The sequence below is a fragment of the Arachis hypogaea genome, chromosome 4 (assembly GCF_003086295.3).
Source record: "Arachis hypogaea cultivar Tifrunner chromosome 4, arahy.Tifrunner.gnm2.J5K5, whole genome shotgun sequence".
Lineage (NCBI taxonomy): Eukaryota > Viridiplantae > Streptophyta > Magnoliopsida > Fabales > Fabaceae > Arachis > Arachis hypogaea.
The window spans coordinates 2240191-2263903 of record NC_092039.1 but is presented as its reverse complement, the minus strand read 5'-3'; the positions used below and the strand labels follow the sequence as shown (position 1 = coordinate 2263903).

Below are 23713 nucleotides of genomic sequence, written 5' to 3'. Positions count from 1 at the left end.
TTCACAAAAACCTCTTCTGCAAAGAGATTAACTTCTCTACTACTGTTCTAGACATCTTATATAAATTGAGGTAGTAAATTAGTAGGCTATTCAGCACTAATTTAATAAAAATTAACTTACCAATTTTATTGAGTATTTTGACTTTTCACAAACTGAATTTCTCTTTTACTTTGTCATAATATACGAAAATTAACATGTAACTTTAGATATAAAAATTTAAACCATATTAGTCATATTTTTAATAATTTAATTAATACATAAAAAATTATGTTAATTTAAATTTTGTTTATTTTAATATTTTAAAAATATTGCATAATATGTTTATCATTAATATTTAGTGTCTTATTAGACATTACGTATTCATTTATAGAAAAACTATTAAATACTAGCTACTAGTCTTATTTATATTTTGAGAATCTAGGCTTTACTTTCAATAATTAACTAATTAATTTTTTTATTGTTATTTGTTTTCATAATCTCAATGGATCCATCTCTGATAACAACTATCAATATCAGAAGCTAAGTATAAGAGATGGAGTCAATTTCAGATTCTTCTTTAATAAGAGTCATTTCAATCAATTATGAAATTTCTTTGAAAATTTCATGTTTAAAATAGACACAGTATAAATATTTGTTTGGTCGTTATTAAGTTAATAAAAAAAATTTATTAATTTTTTTTATTTTTTAGTATATTTAATAAATTTATAATAATAAAAATAAAAAAATATTTTTGAAAAGTTATAATTTATACTTTTTTTTAATATATTTCTTTTAAAAAAATATTTTTTACATAATAAATAAATAAAAAATATTTTTATATTATTATTTTAAACTAATTAATAAATAAATTTTTTTTACATAAATTATATAAATATAAAATTATTTTTATTTTTTATAAAATTTTTTAAAAAATAACTCAAATTTAAAAAAAAAAAGAAAATCATCCAAAGACGCCCTAAGAATATTATGTCCCTCTAACAATGTATATACATATGATGATGAGGGAGAACACGGCGCCATATGAGTGAGCATGTGAGTAGAATTGATGCATGTTCGTATTCGCACCGACGGCAACAGCTTCAGAATCAGCATGTGTCCATTCACTCTTATGGTTTTTTTGTAATTTCCATCACTTCCTTTTTCTCAACTGTCTTCCAAACTCATATATATAGACACACACACACAAACATAGCCGCAAATAATGTTACACTTTCGATCTAGTTGCAAGAAGATGGATTCATTCATGCATGTCATCTGTCAAATAATTCTTTCACTAATGTAGTCGATAGTAGATATACACATGTTCTCTTTCCTTCTTTGTTTATTCTACCTTTTTTTATTTACTTTCTATTTATAAGGAACTTTATGTGAATTTGATATCTCAGAGTCGTTAGATGATTTGACTAAATTTTTATCTAACAGCTTTTAAGTATCAACTTCACGTGAAATCAACCAATTTGAGTTGGTCGAGTGGTCAGCTCACTCGTCCACTTAAACAAGCTGCCTTGTGCATGCAGCAATCCATAAACCAGCCGCAAACCCTTAAATGAAGCTCCTATCCACGACGTATTAGTTCTTAACCTGTCGGATTGGGGGATGCCGTGGACAACAAAAAAAAAATTTTAATACAGAAAAACCGCGTTTGTTTGCTCTACAACCAAGATACACATTAACAGATATAGTATGTGTTTGATATTATATAGTACAAATTTTCTTCTATTATGTACGCATTGCTAGTTTATCGCTATGTACATCAAGAGTTTATCGCAGTACTAGTTAACTATTGCATCCATAATTTACTCTAAAATGTGCAGTTTACGATTTATTCTGTAATGAGTTATAAGATCTTGAGGGAATTATTACCATAAAAGTTTGTTGTTAGAGTGAGAGTCTTATCCAGTTTTATACCATCCCTGTTTAATTATTAACATTCCAACGGCTCCATTTAGTGGCACTTAACTAGATTTTCTGTCGTTTTTCAAAACTCTCTATGGTGGGTAGTTCTTTTTAGTCGGACAGCTCTTAATAAGAGCACAAACATAAAGAGTTACAAAATATTTGAAGAGTAGTCATCACTGAAAACATTATCTGTCATGGCGAAAGAACTCAAAGTCTTATCATTTAATTTGATGCATTGATTTTTTGTTGTCAGACACTTTTTCAGATATTTATTAAAATATCAATGGAATGTATTCACGGACTTATCAAACCCAACAAAAAAAATAGATCGGATTAAGATTTTACATTCGTCAAACCCGCGTCGCCAAATCTATGACATTTAACGGTTGGACAAGCTATCTACGCGATTAAATTTTTTTTTTTAACAAAAGAAAATGAACACTGCAAAAAAAATATAAAATTTAAAAATTGCAATTTTCAAACACATTTCGTCCAATTTTTTTTTATTTTATTTTTTTATTTTGTTTTAATCTGCACTCATGTATACATATATATATATATATAACATAGTTTGTTTCTTAAAACAAAGATAGTTCTATTGTTTTATATCATAAATTATTTTTATTTTTTGTGTTGTAAATATTGTTGTTGTTTCATATTTCTTTGTTTATTTAAAAGTAATTGAAACTATATTTTTTTTACTATAAAAATATGTTTAAAACCGTCGGAATTATTGGTAAAATCCTTTAAAAAATTCGATAATAATAATATTATTACCGTCAAACGAATTCTGATGGTATAAACATCATTAGTAAATGATTACTAACGAACTTTTGGTTTTCGATGCTAATTACGATCGGCTTATTCTGACTGTAATTATTTATAGAATGACTAGTTTGATTTGTATTTACCATTAAAAAAATCCAATAATAACGTTGGCGACATTTTCATTGTTTTTGTACCCTAATTATTGCCGAAAATTTTCGTCCAAAATTCCAATAGTAATATTATTCAAGAAAAATAAAATTAAAAAAATTAAATATGCCGTCGGATTTATTATCCCATGCAAAATCTAATAGTAATATTTTTAATAAAAAAATTATTTTTTATTTAATATTTTTATCTATGATTACTATCATTATAACCTGATTAAACCAAAATAAAGATTAATGAAAATGAATTTGTTTCATTAAAATAAAAAAATAATATATAACCTGAAATAACAACTGCTAATAACAAAATAAGTAATACTGTAAATGAAATAACAGATAATAATATGAAACTATACAAAAAAAAAACACTAAATTCTATAGGTCCTCATAATCATTGTCATCTTCCTCTTCCAGATGGTTTCGCTGCTGGTCCTAATGCGGCAACGCTGTAATAGGTGCTGCGATGTCTGAGATGGTGCAAATGTAGATGAGAAGGAGCCGCCTCTAGCGCCACTGTCTTCCGCGTATATATGCTCTTAGTAGGTAGCTGTCTGCTCACACAAATTTACGTCCTGCGGATCTACAGGGCTAGTGGCCAAGGTGGAGGAAGCCCTGAAGGTGGACTTTGCGCAGGTTTCTGGTGAAGAATGACCTTACTCCAAAGATGTGGTTCTTTTATGGCTCAGATGCGGTCTGACATCACACAACATCAGGATCCACCACGAATTCTCTCGAGGGGTTGCCATTGTCTATGTCTGCTGAGATTGCTATGTCGCAACCTCTAAGTTATCGATGTATAAATCCTATAATATTTAATGTGAATGCCAATATAAGAGGTCATATGATAGTATGCTATTAAATTCTATAAAAAGTCGATTACTTACAAAAAAAAGTCCACAGATCACTGATCAGGTAACCTCTCTTTGTTCTCCTTGAGCGTGTCGGTGTGCTTGAAAACCTCCAGCATCAAACAGGATGATGCAATAACTTTCTTTGCACATATTAGATAAGCATATTAAAACAAGTGACAATTAATTAAAGAAACAAAATAAAAGTAGCTAAGCATATTTAAAAAAGTTATACCATTTTAGCCTTTGTCTTTATAATCGTGGCCGAACCCGTTGTGTACCTCAATGCCCTGTGAACCTTATTCGTGGCTTGACGATGTTTGAAACCTTCATCTATCTCCCATTATACATACATCCGCCTTCTTAATGTCAGGTCGAAGCCACTGTATCAGGTGGTTCCTCCTCATTGCACGTCCTCTAACATCTACTAAAAACACTTTTGTCCTGCAGTGATGGATGGTCTTCTTTATCATATGGTTGTGGGCCTCATCCACGTAAGTTTCTTCTACACAATGAAATGATAGATGGTTAAAAAGTGATGTCATAAAATTATAAGTGAAATATAATTAATGTTAAATAACTAACTTACAGCCCACTAGTCAAACCATCTCTTTCTGACTTTAGGAGAACCTTCTTGTAACTGGGTCAAGGATGGTCATAAAGCAACTTGATAACATTTATACACACTCTTGTATACAAGCATTATTAATCGGTGCAAACCTAAGATGGGATAATTTATACTTAGTAAAAAACATACATTAAAAGAGAACCAAATATAAATAATATATACGAATTAATGAAGTTTATTTTTTACCTAATCATGTCATCAGATCAAATCAACGTCTTAGTAACCTGCGGTAGTGCGGGATCTGGCTAGGATACGTGGGAGGAAGCTGGTATTGCTATAGAATAGGCCATAGGAGGTGGCGTGGATGTCAGGATTTGCTGAGGAGGTGGAGGCAGTGGAGGAGTCCACTCTGTCTCAGATCGAGGTTGAACAATAGCTACAGGACCCCAATAATTGGAGTTCGAGACTATAATGAAAGACTCGTCTGATCTCCTAAAACTTGTGTCTGCTGTAGCCTTACAAGCATAACAAATGTAGTCATTCCAACAGTATTGAGCGCATTTCTAGTAATGTCATTCTCGTATCCTACATGTCATTATTTTTGTTGCATTCATATTTACAACTCATGCACATTTCTCTATCTTGTATTTATTTCTAAACAATATATAAATCTGATAGCAAAAGTGTGTGAATCAATGAGAGAGTATTTCTGCTCAAATTCTATCGGTTAGGCAAAGTGTTATAAATATTTGGTTTATATCCTGACATATGTTATATACTTTTCTATCCTGATACATCTATATAATACATATCTTTGAAGTTAACGAAAATATAGATCTGAGTAAGAATGATATTATGAAACAAAAAGGTTTGATCTAATACACTTTGGATAACGCATATCTCTGAATTATATTAGATATATTTCTAAGAACATATGATATTATGTTGTTGCCCTGAAATATTTTCAATATTGTTACTCTCATATAGATTTAATCTTATATATTGGATATTATTTTTTAGAATAAATAAAATTATTAGATTTATATTTTGTTTGTCATCATAAAAAAGGAGGAGATTGTTTGTTCTATATTTCAGTTTGAATTTTGAGAATCAACAAATAATAAATTTAAAAATCTTAAAATTTCATAAATTCACTTCTAGCAATTTGCTAAGTTTCTAATATACTAAATAATATATTTTTAAGTAAGTAATTGTAAATCAAATTTGAATAAGATTTAAGAAGAATATTTTTAATTCTCAAATATATATCAGAATGTAAGTCTGAATTATGTATCAATAATCTCATAAATAACATTAGCTTAATTCTAAAATCTGAGGAACTAGATACAAGACACTTTATTGGTAGCATATTTGTTGGTCTAGAAATTGTTACTAAAATTTCAGTTCTGTTTCTAAAATTTTAATATTTTAGTACTTTAAAAAAAGTATGAACACATGCAACCAAAATTTTTGAAAATAGATACTGAAACTTTAATAATATTTTTTATACTTAAAATATCCTCATTTCAATTAATTAATTTCAATTTTATCTTTTTTTAAATTAAATTAGAATTTTATTCTTATTTTAGTTTTTATCTCCTACTTTACACCAAACACAATACTAAAATTTATTTCAGTCTCAATTTCTTAATCTCTATTTCTCTATTTAATCTCTCAGTTTCAATCTCTCTTCTAAACGCTACCTTTAAAATCTTCAAAGAACACTCATCATATTCAACGAGTTAGAACGTGTTGAGCAATAATGCAAATTAGAATGTTTAAAATTTTATTTCATCTTATACTAGATTTACAAACAAAATATGAGATAGTTCCTATGTTTAATATATCTGAAAACTAACTAGGGCCTTTAGAATATTTAAAGTGTATCCATACATAACATTTATTTACTGTAATCTAATCTATTAGTAATAATGGAAACCATCTTTCAATTTGGACAAAGAGTTATCCCTATTATATCCCTTCATATTTAAGGTTACTTTCAAGATTAATCCTGAGTGGGTCGTGGTAGAGGCTGGAATAATACTGTAACTACATACAATTGTTTTTGTTAAATACACTACATATTTTAAAGTTGAGGCAACATTTAAAAAGTGTTGCTTAAAAGCTGATAAAAAGTTACTTTTGATCTATGGCAACACTTTTGAATCTAAGACAACGTTTTTGGGCGGCGTTGCATATGCAGCCGTTGTCTTAGATCAAGGCAACACTTTTTTGTTTTAAAAGCAACGCTTTTGAGAACAACGCTTGGTAAGTGTTGCCTTTGGTTGAAAAACAACAACACTTCAAAGGTGTGTTTGAGACAACACTTTTTCAGTGTTGTCTTTTCTCTTATATTTTGGCCACTCTAAAAAGTATTGCTTATTTGCAATAAAATGCAACCCTTTTACGTGTTGCTTATAAGTTTGAATTCGCAATACTTTAAAGTGTTGTCCATTAGTTATGAATATGCAACCCTTTAAAGCATTGCATTTTCTTTTGGATATGCAACCTATACAAGTGTTGCCTTTTCTTTTGAATATGCAACCTATACAAGTGTTGTTTTTTTTTTGGATTTGCAACCATACAATTGTTGTCTAATATTCAAAATATGCAATTAATAGAAGGGTTGCCTCTTTGGTAAAAATAAAAGTTACTTTTTAATAAAAATACACAAAAATAAATTATTTAATAAATAAGAGACAAAATAACTAAAAATAAAATTTATAAAAGAGACAAAATAACTAATAATAAAATTCTAATTAAAATAGATATTAAAAGGTTTAATTAGTATTTGAAATACATGTTCATCAATAATTCTCAACAAAATAACAAAATTCTTGTCTAACAATAATTGTCATAACAAAATAGTAAGTAATATTTATCAAAAAAATATCAATTTACTTGCATATTTTATATCCATGCTTGACTTGTCTCATATGCTAAATCTGCAAATAATACACAATAAAAAAGTATAGTATTAAAACTGAAAAATTATAATAAAATTTTTTTTATGATATTAAATACTATAGATATAAAAGCAAATTACCAGCTCATACTTTAGGATCTTTATACGAGAGGAGAAGCAAATTAAAACATGTTTAAAATTAGCAAAACAAATTAAAACATGCCACTCAAACACAAATTACAACAAATAGTACAAGTTTCAAATAGTTGTAAACTTAAAAATATCTCCGGAGAAGTCCCGTTGACCTCATTTGAGACCATAATTATCAAATTACTTTCCCTCGTTTACAATGAATGAATTAGCACGGGATGGTTTCTAACATCTGATGCAAGCAAATAACGTTAGATTAATATATCACTCAACAGGTTGTGCTAAGGGTTAACATTGTAGTAAAGAAGTTAAAGAGTGTGTAATACCTAGGACTATTTTCAAAGCTTCTCAAATAGTACCCTCTGGGATGTTGACAAAGGGTTCCTACCCACAACAAGTGTAATCAACACTGAGAATTTATAATAGTACATAATTTAAGACATAAGTTGAAAACTTAATATTGTGAATCTTTTTCCAGTTAAGAGAAATAACCCAAGGGCCAAGGCATCCCATCGCGTAGCCTTAACTCCCAGATAAAAATGCCATTATCCAGTGGAAAGCAAACATGAATGATTGAGTTCACTATATCATGCAGCTTCAAAACTTCAATTAATAAGATACTATAATCTGTATTGGACAAGGGAAGCTACAAGAACAGAAATTACCATAGACTCGTGCAGTGTTTTTTTTTTAAACCTTCTCTAATGTAACAAGAAGAAGCAGATTTATTAAACTTATAGGAACTTTCTGCGGACTACTCATATCTTCATCACCACACTAATTCTAAAGCCAATCCCGTTGGATATATTGGTTAGAGAAGACCTTAAACAAACCTTAAAGGTTGTAATTTATAAAAGATATTAAATCCAACAGCATCAATAAATATAATAGCAAATCTTAGACTTCAGATTCAAGCATACTTATTCACAGTAGTTTTTGCAAGACACCCATCAAAATCAAATGCAGCAATTTTAGGAAGAGCCAAAAAAAAATAGAGAAATATAGAAATAGTTAAGAAGATAAGAATTAAGACCATAACAATATAAACATGATAGACTTTCAGTTTTTCACCATTAGACACTAAAGCCATTACTAGGTCATCAAATAAACAAGAGAAAGGGAAAATCTTACCTTGTAGTTGCTCTTCACTTCAGAAACTGAAAAGTTAATTTCCTCTACTGCTTCAATGTCTGATTCACACAGCTGCATGCAATAAACATGAAGAACAAAGGGAGTTAACAGCTTCAATGTCTGCTTAATCAAATCCACAATTTTGACATGTGTGGAAACACATGCTTGCCTTCCTTCACTTTGTATCCCTGCCTTCATCTTTTTGTATGTCCTCTATAGCTTTATCAACCTATCAAAGAAGTGTACACACAAATAGTCAGTAAAATTTGAAAAGAGACAGGTTTGATTAAGTTCAATAACACAAAAAATTGGAAAAGAAAGAATAACTCATTATACTGGCATCACAAGTTAACTTTTCTCTCCGACATAATCTCTCTCAACATTTATATTTGATTTGTTTTTTAAAGAAATAATGGAAATCTCACCTTCTTTTGAGACTTGTCATGTGCAGCTACCAATATCTTCTTCAAAGCTTTCTGGTTAGTACTCTGAAGAAACAAAAAACATGCCAAACTTCACCTCAATAAAGTTGATACAAAATTCTCATCATAAGCTTCAAAATTCAAATTGCAATATTAACAAACTTGACTCATTTTTCACTGGTTGCATCATACAACATTATAAAAAAAATGCATATTTATAAATTTCTTGAAATTTTGGGAAGGGGGCGGGGGGATGTTCTTAAATTGAAATGATAACGTTAAAAATTTGTTTCACTGATTAGAAAACTAAAAGAATAAACTGTTGCAAATATGATAATATTGAAAGGCTTCCTTGGAGCAGCACATAAAATAGCCACTATTCACTTGGCAACTCTTTGGATATGAATCCAGTAGTAGGATCAGTTGTGCTGTGCAAGCCAAGGAGGCAAACTACTTTTAAATAACATTTATCTACATAATATTATTTGAAACAAGAAGCAGCACATCACATAAAGACCAAATTTGTATGAGCAGGCACAACTACCAGCCATAGGTTCAGCAAGCATTAGAGTCTCTTCCGAAGCTCCTATTAGTACATTACACGTTTGGTGTTTGTATATTAGATTATACAGTGAATATGAAATGGAACTTGTGGAGGTGAACTTATAATTCAACTGAAATGTTAAAGGGAACCAGATATATGGCATTCAAATGCTAGATTCTTGGAAATAATATTCATGTGATGTGATCATGTCTAATTGTCTGATAAATTCATAACCAATCCCTGTTGCAATCATCTTCCTAGTTCAGCACATAATGCAGTGTGCATGCTTGTGTTTATATCACAATCAGTGTTTGTGATATGATTCTACACCAGAAGCTTCAACTACATATAAAAAGTCTAATTACTTGTTGAAAGCTATACTTAAATTACTTGTTGAATCACAATCCAGCAATGTAGCAAGCAACAGATCAAAACAGTAGAGTAAAATCTAATTAAGCTGATGAAGATTGCAATATTAAGAAGGAAAGAACATTTCAAATAGTGCGATCAAGACCAAAATGAAAGAAGAAATTACGAAACCTTACTGCCATCAATCCCGAATTGGAAAATAGTGACCGATTTTAGCGACCAACTAGATTGGCTTTGTCATCGGTAGCTAAATCGGTCACTAATTGGATTAGTTGGAGGGGTCCTAGGGTGCTTCAAAGCATTTGGCAAGGATTATTAGCAGGAAAAAAGAATGATTATATTTAGAAAATAAATAGAATGTTGATAGTTAACGAACCTTTACTGTAACGGTGGTTCCAGCATTCCCTCGAAGCCTCTGTGCTGCAGCTTCACTATCAAGGCCATTAAGCCTCTCCCCTGCATAATCAACATTTATTAATAGAAAATCAGTTGTTTCTCTTCAGACCCATAGTTTAATCCCCAAAATAGACTTAGACAAGCCCAAATTTGATGAAATGTCGTATCAGAAAGAAAATGTTTAGCAGCATAAAGAAACAACCCCAGGATTCTATATAAGGGAACATCTAAGCAATAAGCTTGCTAATTCTGGCATCTTTAAATGAATAGCTTCATCAAAAAGAAAAGAATGCAAATCAGATATTTGTTTGATACCATTTATCTCAACCAACTTATCCCCTTGATGAATACCAGCACGAGCAGCTGGACTGCCTTCAATGCAGGATAAAATAACCTGTGATTTCAACTCGAAAATCAATGTGTATGTTACTAGTTGATATTAAGAGATAATATTGTTACAGTAAGAAACTCACGAAGCAGCAGATGAAAAGGTTCTATGGAGTAAACTGAAATGAGTTTCAAGAATGGGAAGGCGAAACCAAGTTTTCCTTAAGCAGGGGTAAGTCTCAATAGCATAACAATTGACCTCAGAATAATCAGCACAAATTTTTAAAGTGGTTCGCTGCAGATCACTAACCAAATGTCCTTGGTACTCCTGGCAGCCACAACACTGTCCCCGGCAGCCACGAACACGGCTGAGCAACTCAAAACAGAACCAGATAGAGCGGCGGCAGCCTACAGCAACTCCGGTGAGCTTCCTCAACGACAGTGGTGGCAGGAGCTTCGGCGGTGCTAACCGAGGCTTGACGGCGGCAGGAACGGCGGCGGTTGAAGCTCAGCAGCAACGGAGACCAGGCGCAGCGGCGACTCCACACGCGACGGTGACAACGACGGCTTCACCTCCTCCGCGCGCGCTCTTTCTTCTCCGTTCGTGGCTATGGTTCGCGCTCCCTTCCGTTCGCAGTTCTGTTTTCGACGCGGCTCAAGGACGATCGGCGGCGACGACCAGATCTCCAGCGACGGCAACGAGGATGCACGACGATGCCTTCTCCCTCCCAGTCCTGGCTTGCGCTCGTCACTCTCTCCCATGGCTCCCTCCGCGAACGCGCTCTCTCTCTCTCCACGGTCCGACAACGACGCGACGGCGGCGATGAGGCACAGCACGCCGGTGCGATCTTCTTCTCCGCTCTCCTCTGCTTTCCCCAGATCTCTCTCTCTCTCTCCGGTGATGGCGGCGGCAGGACGCAGCACGGTCCCTCCTCCCTTCCCGATCTCCCTTCTCCCTCGGATTCCCCCCTTTCTTCTTTCTTTATTTCTAATTATTGGAGTTAGGGTTTCTAATTGAAAATAGGACTTCCAATTTTGTTTTGAACTATAAGGATTTGAATCAGTAAATCAGTAAATAATATATAAATTATAAAGATGTATTTTGTATTAAGTTAAAAGAAGGAAAAAATATTTTTTGTTAAAATATTTAGAAGGTAGGTCAAAATTTTAAGGAGAAAATTTTAATTTATTTTTGGCAACATTTATAATAAAAAGTTTATTAAAAATTTAAGAATAACACTTATAAAGTGTAATATATAAATATCATAAATGTTGCTTATTTAATTTACAAAAGCAACACTTCTTACTTGTACTTTTAATTTATCAAAAGGAATAGTTATGATGTGTTGTTAAAAAAGAGTTGCAACAGCTTTATTTTTATGTAATAAATATTAAGTGTTGTGTTTAATTAGTTTAGACAACACTTTTCAAGTGTTATTTGTAATATATGTTACAATAGCTAAGAAATGTTGTAGTGATATAATTTGTCTCTAACAATAAACAAATGCAACTTAAAAAAATAATACTTCGATCAATATAAAAATTCGACATCTAAATAAATATAAAAAGATTATGTCATTTGAGTTATAATTGTTGAATCTCATCAACTCATCTTTAATTTATTAATAGCTGGTCCACTATTCATGCCATGTACCAAACCTTCATATCTATCTCATTTTAATTAGGGCAACATAGAAAGTGTGGCTTGTTTTGATGGTACAAACTACAAAGCATTGAGAGGATAATAATTTGAAATTATTTTATTTAATTTAGTATTTATAATTTTATGTACCTAATAGTTATAATTATATATTTATTATATTTAATATTATTCAATTATTTCAGTAATAATTAAGAGATATAAAATAAAATAACTTTGAGTTAATTTGTGTTTATTTTTTATTATCTCCTGTATATTTTTATTTTATAAATGTTCGTGTCAAGCTTTGGGAATTATTTTGAAAGAGAAATAATATTTAATTGAAGTATTTTTTTATTTCTTTCTTAGTGAGCCAAACTTTTTTTCTTGCTTTTTTTTTGTGTGTTTCTTTTAGGATGCTTTTCTTTCTTTTGTATTACTAAAATTAATTAAACTTATATAATTTAGTAGATCTACCTCCCCTTATGATTTTTCTTCTTTAAATTCACACCATACTTGTTTTTGAACTACTTATTAGCTTACAATTAAATTAAAATAATTCGAATATCTGAATTTTGTACGTAATAATTCTTTTGAATAAAACTTCCTTATAGAAATTAAAAACATTATTTATTACATCCACAAAAAATTGTCTCTTTGGGATAGGGGTGGCAATGGGTAGGATAGGGTAGGGTTTGAAGTCAACCCTAACCCTATCCGTAGGTTGAAATTTTTATATAAATTCAACCCTACTTTATCCGCGGGTTGAGAATATCCCAACCCTAACCCTACCTGTTCTCAACCCGCGAATATTCGACCCTATCCGCGAGTTACAAAAGAGATACAAAATTATTATATAACTTCATGATAATTTAAAATAGAACTTATTTTTATATAAAAGAAGTATTAAATTATCAATTAATGATTTTTTTTAGTGGCTAAAAATCTTTTACATTTAGTGAGAGGTCTTTGATTCAACATGCATTTAAAACATATTTTTATATAAATATATAACATATACATATATAGAGTGCGAGTTAGTCGTATAGGATTGAGACTCAACCCGCACCCTACCCTATTCGCTGTGGATCGGATTAACAACCCTACCCGAGCAAGTGGGGTCGGATTTAGTACCCGCAAATACGATACCTGTTGCCACCCTACTCTTAGGAATAATTATAAATCATCATCTCTTAATTAAGTGGAGTATTCAATCTTTGTCTTTGACATGAAAAATTAATACTCTAGACCATTATCTCATTTATCAAGATACCTATTAGGAATAACTAAAAAAAATTAGTTACCATAGTCAACGGTAAATACATTAGTTATAGAAAAAAAAATAATGTAGAAACTATCTAGCAAGAAAGGGGGTAATTGAATTAAGTGGGGCTTTAATTTAAAAATTGGAGCTAACTACATGGTGTCATTTTCCAATAGTGGAAAGTTAGATGCCATAACTAGGTAGGGGAAACGCATAAGAAGGTTCATAAGCCAAAAGCCACAAGCATGAAAGCATAGGGTACCTTACAAATTGCTTGGAACATTGTGGTCTCTGTCCCTTCTTTATTCTCTGTCACACACATCAATTTATACGTCTCCTCTCTCACATGCCAATTAATACAAATACAATCAAGTAGGCCACACAAATTTCACATACAAATGGGTTTCCCATTATTTACTAATTGAAGATCACAAATATATATTCGATATAAATATATACAAAAATATATAGATTTTTAACTTTTTAATTCGAAAACACATAAGTATATGATTATTTAAAAATACAAAATGTCCTTAATTTTTTAAAATATAAGATATTTAAGTTTTTTTATTTAAAAATATATAAAAATAAATTAGTCTTTTGAAAAGATTTAAATGTCTCACATTTTAAAAAATAAGATATTTTTATATTTTTAATTATTAGAAAAAAATTTATTTATTTTTGAAATAAAAAATTAGAATTTATTTATGGTTTACCTAATATAAAAAAAATAAATATTCTCAATGTTGGAGGTGGATCTTCTTCAATAAAAAAAAATGAATAATATCTAATATTTAATCTCACATTTTATTATTTTTTTTATTTAATTTTGATTTTATTTATAAAATTAAAAATAAGAGATTATATTTTATTCTCTCAAATATTAAAAAAATAGAGAAAATTCATTTCTGTGAATGTTCTCTTCTACTAGTGGAGTGATAGGTACGGCATTAAAAGTAATGGTACACTGCAAGTTGAAGTGTTTAGGACATGATATCATGGATAGGCAAATTAATATGGGGACGAGTGCATTTAATTGATTATTCTTTTCATTTCAATTATTTAGTTAAGATAATTTGCAAAATTTTATTTGTTAAAATGTAGTCTCAGCCTTTATCCACATTAGATCGTTGAGATTTAGAAATATTTAAAAATCATTAGTAATATTTATATTGACACCACATACAATTTGTTATACATTTTTTTATCAACTTATATTGACAACACCAGATAAAAATCGTTGATATACATTTTTTATGGTATATAAAAGATAAATTTGTTACTTTTTAAATTTATTATCTTATATTTTTTTTAACAAAATTATCAGATATTATATAATAATTAAATATTTTTACAATATAAAATATCCAGCCAGTTTTTTTTAATGAACACTAGATATATATTTTTTATAACTAATTAACGGTTAATTTTTTTTATATTCATATATTATAGTTGATAGTCATTATATACCATTATCTCTTAATTTATAAGTATTTTCTGAATTTTTTGTTGAACTCGTATAAAATTATATATATCTTATACCTAAAACTAAATCGCTACTTATGAATGTTTTACAAAAGATAAAAATTCATGTGCAGTTATTTTCAGATGAAGTTAATAATTGAGAGCCGTTAAATAAAAATTCAGTTAAATCATTCAACGACTATCAATTATCAACTTCACATAAAGTTGACTGCACCTAAATTTCCACCTTTATCTAATTTGAACGTACCAAACCAAAAGAATATATATATATATATATATATATATATATATATATATATATATATATATATATATATATATATATATATATATATATATATATATATAAGAGATCATAATAAACAGAATAAAAGTATTACTATACCAATTTATTTGCAAGAAAGAAGCGAGATTGTAGGATAGTTATTGGTTACATTGATGAATGCCTATTTTATGGTTTTGATTTCATTATGCATTGCTTTGATTTTGGAATAACTTAATCTTCACTCCCATCTTATTGGCGGTTCAGATTTATAAACTATCAAATAAATTCAAAATAATATCATATTCAAATGAATGTGAATGGCAAATCAATGATGCAAATTGCAAAGCTATTACTTCCATCACAAGTTACAAATATATATAGCATCAAACGTAACATGCAATGAATGATTATGTTCTAAAAGAAATATAGGTAGTTATTCTTAAATAAATTGAAAAAAAAATTAATAATTTTAAAAATAAATTAAAACAAAATTAGATATTAAAATCAAATTTCTTTTTGGGAGGAGGGAAATTTAGTTGATCTCTCCTGATTAATTATTACATGCAAAATTATTGAATGGCCCCATCTGATTATATATATATTTTTTGGTCAATTTAGGTTTTAATATGCATTTGTATTTGTTTTTAATAGTGAACATTTTTATGATTAGAAAATTATATTCAACAAAATTAGTTTAATTTGATCTGATTAATTTTAAAGTTCCAAATTGTATTAATAATTATTATTTAATATTATTTAAAAATTATAATTTAAAATCAAATTAAACACTATTTATTTAAACTCAATATAAATATTTAAACTAAATATAAAATCAAAATATTGATTAAAATAATATAAAATGTTATGATTTGAATTTTCCATTTATTTGGTTTCGAAAAAATAATTAAAGATGAAGAAATGAATATCTAAAAAAATATTTTTTTATGAAAAATAAAAGTCTCTATTCTTATATTAAGAAGATATTTTCATATTAAATACAACTTAAAATTCTAATTTTTTTTTTGAAAAAATCTAATTAAATGAAACTAATTTAACTCATAAAATTTTAAATTTTAACATTTATATAGAGTTATATTTATTAGTTTCATTGAAATATATAGTATTTAATTTTAAATTATACTTTAGTATATCTTAAATAATATTAAATAATTAAACTTTAATTTAATTTCTTACTTTTAAAATTAATTTAATTAAACTACCTTTGTTAAAAAACTCTCTCTCTCTCTCTCTCTCTCTCTCTCTCTCTCTCTATATATATATATATATATATATATATATATATATATATATATATATCACAAGTATGCAACTATATTTAAAAAAAAACGTATAGTTAGGTGGAGTCCATTAAATTTGGTCCATAATCTAGGGAGATTCATCCAATTTTCCTCTTCCAAAAAGAAAAGTTTATTTTGGTATTTAATTTTGTTTTAATTTATTTACAAAGTATTTATTTTCTTATTTATTTAAGAAGAATTTTCAAGAAATATTTGAATAGCTATCATTTTTAACAGACTAACACTTATTACCATGCATGTATTTCTTCTTTTTTTTTAGTTAATAAAAAAATATTTTAGATTTTTATTCATAAAAAATTTTATTTTATAAATTTAAATTAATAGAAAAAGACATATAAATATTTGTACATTATATATGTAACATAAAAGGATATATGTGAGTGTTTTAATGAAAAGTATATTTATGACATAATAAAAATCAATCCAAAGTAACTTAAATTTATTTTATTTTGTATTTATTAATTACTGTTAAAATAAATTATTAATATTAGATAATAATTGTACAATAATAAATTTTACATAAATAAAATAATTGCCACCTTAGCATTACTCTTCAATAACTACGTTGAACTTGCAATGTAAATTTCGGTCAATATGGTAAGGAATGCTGATAATAAAGATATGAAGTTACATCGACATTACATTAATCAATTCATTAACGTAGTGATTATGACCCTATAAACTAAGATATTCTTTGAATACGATGAATACGAGAAATATCTTACTCTAATCTCTATTTAGAATTTAATTATTTTCTTGACACCACGGTATCTAGGAAATGAGTTATCATTCTTGTCTTCTTAACGGTCTATTAAATTGTATTTATTTACAGATATAATATATTGAGATAGAAATATAAAAATATAAAATTATATTTAATAAATAAGATATAAATAAAAATATTATGTACAAAAATATTAAATTAATATATTTTATATTTATTTTAATAAAAAATATTTTTTATTTTTTATTATTCTTATTATTTTATAATTATGTTTTTTTGTATTATATATATTTTTAAATTTATTGAATAAAAAAATAAAAATAAATTAAATTTTTATAATTTATTTTTATTTTTTATGTTTTATTTACAGGATTTTATTTTATTTCATTCTCAGAACCAAACACAGTTTTATGGTTTAAAATTGCATTATTATTCTACTAATCGTTAACATAGTTGTTAGCTTGTTGCACAAGCATTTCTTTTCTTTTATTTCTTTTCGCTTTTTATATAATTGTCTGCAGTGAAGGGTTAAAAAATTACGATATAGTCTCCAAATATAAAATTCAGGCCGTAATAATCTTGTTACAATCAAGTAATTTGTTAGAACTTTAATTATAGATGCATCAAGGTCATAATAAAAAATAATAGCAAATGCCAATAAACTCCAATTAAAACAAGTTGAAAATATAGAAAAAGTTTTTACAGCAATTTTAATGTGGATATCACAAAAGTCAGAATAATAACACTCGCAACTATATCATTATATATTTGTCACAATAACTTAAACTCAGTTTAAGCTAAATTACATTAATAACATTTAAAACGACTAAAATCCCAACCAGAAATTATAAAAAGAAGAATAATATATTCATGTTATTTTACAAAAATACAATTTACTTTGTACGATTAAAAAAATGATAATTTTAGCTATTTTTATTATTTGTTCTTAACCATCATTTTTGTCTCTTAAAGGTAAGATCCTATGTGGCACGTTAGATTATGATGAGGCGTTCAAGCATTGAATTTAGATAAATAATCTTTTTACTAAAATTTTAATTAGGATAAATACTTTTTTACAAAAAATTTTGTAAAAAGACTATTTATCCTAATTTAATGGTTAAATAACACATAAAATATAGGTGAAAATTCAGGTAAAATTGACTTCATGTAAAGTTGATATCTGAGAGTCATTAAATAAAAATTTAGTCAAATCAATCAAATCATCTAATAATTCTCAAATATCAATTTTACATTAAATTGACTGCACTTAAGATCTAAATATTTGAATCACCATATAACTTAAGAGTAGTATAAAAATTTGTAATATCCTAATGACTTAGGACATTAAAAAAATATTCTACATAGTCAATAATAATTTAGATCTTAAAGAAAAAATATTTTTATCATGTATACCTAAATCACTAGAATATTATAAATTTTTATAATACTCATAACATCTTTTAAGCCATTTTTTAAAAATTTTTTGTATTAGAATAAAATATATTTTTTAATTATTTTGTATGAAATAAAATATTTTCTTTCATTTCTAAATTATTATTGACTATGTAGAGTATTTTATTTAAAATTTGAGTACATGCATGTATTTACCTAAGTTATTAGAATATTACAAATTTTTATAGTACTCCTAATATTTTTTAAGCCATTTTTTTAAATTGTTTTGCATAGGATAAAATATTTTTTGTAGTATACTTTAAATAAATTTATTAAAAAATATTCATGAACTATTAAAAATGGACAAAAGAGTATTGTATGGAATTCGAATTGATAGATCACAAATATTTTAAAGAAATCTCGTAATTAAATATTTTGTTAGCTTTTTTTTAATGTATGAAATAAAATATACATTTTTAATTTTTAAATTATTAATTTTTTAATAAATTATTAATTTTTTAATAGCATAGAAATTATTATGTGTGTAATTCGAACCAAGTTGGTTCGAATTAGTGTGTGCGTGTGTGTTGTGTATAATTCGAACCTATTTGGTTCGAATTAGTGTGTGCGTGTGTTTGTGTATAATTCGAACCTACTTGGTTCAAATTATGTAGAAATGGAATTCGAATTTAATTGATTCAAACTACATATAAACATGCATTGGTGAATTCATGAAACAATTTTTATTTTGGCTGATTCGTGTAAAATTTTGGTCCCTTAATTTATTATTGTGATTTACCCTTCTTTTTGGAAGGAGGGAAATTTAGTTGATCTCTCCTGATTAATTATTACATGCAAAATTATTGAATGGCCCCACCTGATTATATATATATATATATATATATATATATATATATATATATATATATATATATATATATATATATATTTGGTGATTTTAGGTTTTAATATGCATTTGTACTTGTTCTTAATAGCGAACATTTTTATGATTAGAAAATTATATTCAACAAAATTAGTTTAATCTGATCTGATTAATTTTAAAGTTACAAATTGTATTAATAATTATTATTTAATATTATTTAAAAATTATAATTTAAAATTAAATTAAACACTATTTATTTAAACTAAATATAAATATTTAAACTAAATATAAAAACAAAATATTGATTAAAATAATATAAAATGTTATGATTTGAATTTGTCCATTTATTTGGTTTGGAATAAAATTATTAAATAAAAAACCTCTCTCTCTCTCTCCCTCTCTCTCTCTCTCTATATATATATATATATATATCACAACGCAGCTATATTTAAAAAAAAAAGGTACAGTCAGGTGGAGTCCATTAAATTTTGGCCATAATTTAGGGAGATTCATCCAATTTTTCCTCTTTCAAAAAGAAAATTTTATTTTGGTATTTAATTTCGTTTTAATTTGTTTACAAAGTATTTATTTTTCTTATTTATTTAAGAAGAATTTTCAAGAAATATTTGAATAGCTATAACTTTTAACAGACTAACAATACACTTCTCACCATGCATGAATTTCTTTTTAATTTATGTAAATTTTACATAATCTTTTTTTTATTTGTATTATGCTGAAATTCTTCTTCTTTCGTTTAGTTAATAAAAAAATATTTTAAATTTTTTGTTCATAAAAATTCTTGTTTTATAAATTTAAATTGATAAAAAGAGATATATAAATATTTGTACATTATGTATGTAACATAAAAGGATATATGTGAGTGTTTTAATAAAAAGTATATTTATGACATAATAAAAATCAATCCGAAGAAACTTAAATTTATTTTATTTTGTATTTATTAGAGAAAATTTTACTTCTCTCTTCTGTAAGATATTAAAATGATATTTTTTTCCTTTCTATTTATAAAATATACATTTTTCTCCCTTATAACTTTTAGAAAATCTCATCTTTAATCTATTTTAAATTTTTTGTGTTAACTAATGTTAACTTTATCCATTTTTCAAGAAAAAAAATTATTTTTTACAAAATACCCTTTAGCAAAATATTAAAATAATATATATTGATATCAAAAAAATTAATAGTAAAATATAAAAAAATGTTAACAAAAATTTTGATAAAATTATAAGTTAATAATTAAAAAATTATTGAAGAGTATTTTAGAAAAAATAATTTAATTATTAAATTTTTTTAAAAATATTTTGATAAAAATACAATTTAATCAATAAAAAATAATTTATTAAAAGGTTTTCTGGTAGGTAAAATTTAATGACAAAAAATAAAATTTTTGCTAAAGGATATTTTTATACAAAATTTTTTTTTGAAAAAAGGATAAAATTAACATTAGTTAACATAAAAAAAATTAAAATAAATTAAAGAGAAGATTTTTTAAAAGTTATAAGAAAATAAAATGTATATTTTATAAATAGAAGAAAAAAGAATGTCATTTTAACATCTCGTAATAGAAGAAGGTAAAATTTTCTCTATTTATTAATTACGGTTGAAATAAATTATTAATATTAGATAATACTTGTACAATAATAAACTTTACATAAATAAAATAATTGCCACCTTAGCATTACCGTTCAGTAATTACGTTGAACTTGAATATGTAAATTTGGGTCAATATGGTAAGGAATTGAAGGCTGATAATAAAGATAGGTGTTTGCTATGGTACGATGATAAATTTATATGTATCGATACGTTTAAAATATAGACAAATAGTAATAAGCTACGTGGAATTTATTTTCCACGTCAGCATTTAATTTTTTTTAATATATATTATATCACCACTTTTACTAATATATCCCTTTAATTAAATAAAAATAAAAATATATTTTTTATTTAATTTTATAAAAAGTCTTAAACATCCTTATTTTATTTGATTAGACAAAAATACCTTTTTAAATCAATCAAATTTTAGAATTCAATTAATCCTAATTTTATAGTTTCAATTAATTTAAACAACAAAATAAAAATATATTAAAAAAAACAAAAATCAATCGTTCTTCGTCTTCTCCAATTTCCCTAATCATTCATCCCCGCTAGTTCAAACAAAAACCCTAAATCCCAAAACACTAATCCCATTAGAAAACTAAGAAAGATCGCCAAAACGGAGAACGTCAATTCCTTCAACACCAACATCAATAGTGAACCATTCTTTTGCAAAATCTGCACCGAGACCAAAACAAAAAAAAGAATCTTTTACCACAATCAGTTGCAACCACTCATTCTATACAACTTGCATGGTAAAGCACGTTTCCTCCCAGGTTCATCGCGTTAAAATTCATTGTCCAATTTGCCTAAGCAGTTATTTGAACGTCGAGGAATGTCGCAATATTCTTCCAAAAAAGGTTTTCGATCTGTGGGGAAAATTATTGTGTGAAGCCGGGATACCTGAGGCTGACAAATTCTATTGTCCCTTTAAGGACTGTTCTGCGTTCATGATTGATGACGGTGACCACAATAGCAGAAAATTGGCCAGAAAATTTATGTGTCCTCATTGTGATAGAATGTTTTGTGCACAGTGCAAGGTTGCTTGGCACCATGGAATCAAATGCAAGGAGTTTCAAAGTCGTAACAAAGACAGGATGGAGAAGGAGGATGTTATGCTGATGGGGTTGGCGAAGAAAAAGAGTTGCCAGAGGTGCCCTTTTGATATGTTTTCCTTTGCTTTGGAGGGGTGAATGATAAGGGAAATTGGAGTAGACGATGAACGATTGATTTTTATTTATTTTAATATGTTTTTGTTTTGTTGTTTAAATTAATTGAAACTATAAAATTAGGATTAATTGAATATTAAAATTTGAATGATTTAAAATTAAAGGATATTTTTGTCTAATCAAATAAAGTAAGGATGTTTAAAATTTTTTATAAAATTAAATAAAAAATATATTTTTATTTTTATTTAATTAGAGGGGTATATTAGTAAAAGTGGTGATATAATATATATTTAAAAAAAAAAATAAATACTGACGTAGAAAATAAATTTTACGTGACTTGTTACTATTTGTCCATATTTTAAACGTATCGGTACGTATGAATTTATCATCGTACCGTAGCAAACACCATAAAGATATGAAGTTATACATCTACATTACATTAATCAATTCATTAATGTATACTGACTATGACCCTATAAACTAAGATATTCTTTGCATACGACGAATACGAGAAATATCTTACTCTAATCTCTATTTAGAATTTAATTACTTTCTTGACACCACGGTATCTATCTAGAAAATGAGTCATCATCTTTGTCTTCTTACGGTCTATTAAACAGTATATACAAGACATTGAGATAAAAATATAAAAATATAAAAATATAAAATTATATTCAAAAAATAAAATATAAATAAAAATATTATGTATAAAAATATTAAAATAATATATTTTATATTTATTTTAATAAAAAAATATATAAATATTAATAAAAATATTTTTTATTATTTTTATTATTTTATAATTATATTTTTTATTATTATATATTTTTTTTAATTTTTTGAATAAAAAATAAAAAATTAAATTTTTATAATTTATTTTAATTTATCGCAAAAAATATAAAAATACTAATTTTTTATTTTTTATATTTTATTTACAGTCTTATGGTTTAAAATCGCATTATTATTCTACTAATTGTTAACATAGTTGTTAGCTTGTTGCACAAGCATTTGTTTTCTTTTATTTCTATAAAAATTCAGGCCGTAATAATCTTGTTACAACAAGTAATTTGTTAGATCTTTAATTATAGATTACATTAAGGTCATAATAAAAAATAATAACAAATGACAATAGACTCCAATTAAAACAAGTTGAAAATATAGAAAAAGTTTATACAGCAATTTTAATTAATGTGTATCACAAAAGTCAGAATAATAACACTCGCAATTATATTATATATATTTGTCAAGTCACCAAAAAAATATTATATATATTTGTCACAATAAACTCAGTTTAAGCTAAATTCCATTAACAACATTTAAAAAGGATAATGATACCATAACGATTACAATACGCGTTACAAATTAAAAGCCTTATAAATAAAATTTTTTAAAATAAAATACGACTTATAATTAAAAAAAATCTTATTAAATATAGTTTATTTCTGTGTATTTATGTATTTTTGAAGATGAT

General features: G+C 26.7%; 1 protein-coding gene across 1 annotated transcript; it reads right to left on the bottom strand.

Moving 5' to 3' along the window:
* Positions 1-3065: 3065 nt before the first annotated feature.
* Positions 3066-22083, bottom strand: LOC140184518 (uncharacterized). Its single transcript, XM_072236284.1, has 12 exons — positions 21977-22083; positions 11142-11536; positions 10802-10998; positions 10480-10558; positions 10145-10224; positions 8859-8921; positions 8434-8662; positions 4494-4762; positions 4269-4399; positions 3915-4184; positions 3716-3822; positions 3066-3634 (listed from the first exon to the last, which is right to left on the bottom strand). Exons 1-7 carry the CDS (start codon positions 22081-22083, stop codon positions 8609-8611), a joined length of 975 nt encoding a protein of 324 aa, XP_072092385.1. The 3' UTR covers positions 3066-3634; positions 3716-3822; positions 3915-4184; positions 4269-4399; positions 4494-4762; positions 8434-8608.
* Positions 22084-23713: the final 1630 nt, after the last annotated feature.

What these genes read in the sequence shown, in the direction of transcription:
- LOC140184518 (XM_072236284.1), bottom strand. Translation starts at nt 22,083, where the DNA reads ATGAGGACACATAAATTTTCTGGCCAATTTTCTGCTATTGTGGTCACC. An exon ending in AGGAGTACCAAGGACATTTG is followed by an intron (nt 10,559 to 10,801) that starts GTTAGTGATCTG and finishes TTGAAATCACAG; the next exon opens with GTTATTTTATCCTGCATTGA. An exon ending in GAACCACCGTTACAGTAAAG is followed by an intron (nt 8,922 to 10,144) that starts GTTCGTTAACTA and finishes TTGTTTCTTCAG; the next exon opens with AGTACTAACCAGAAAGCTTT.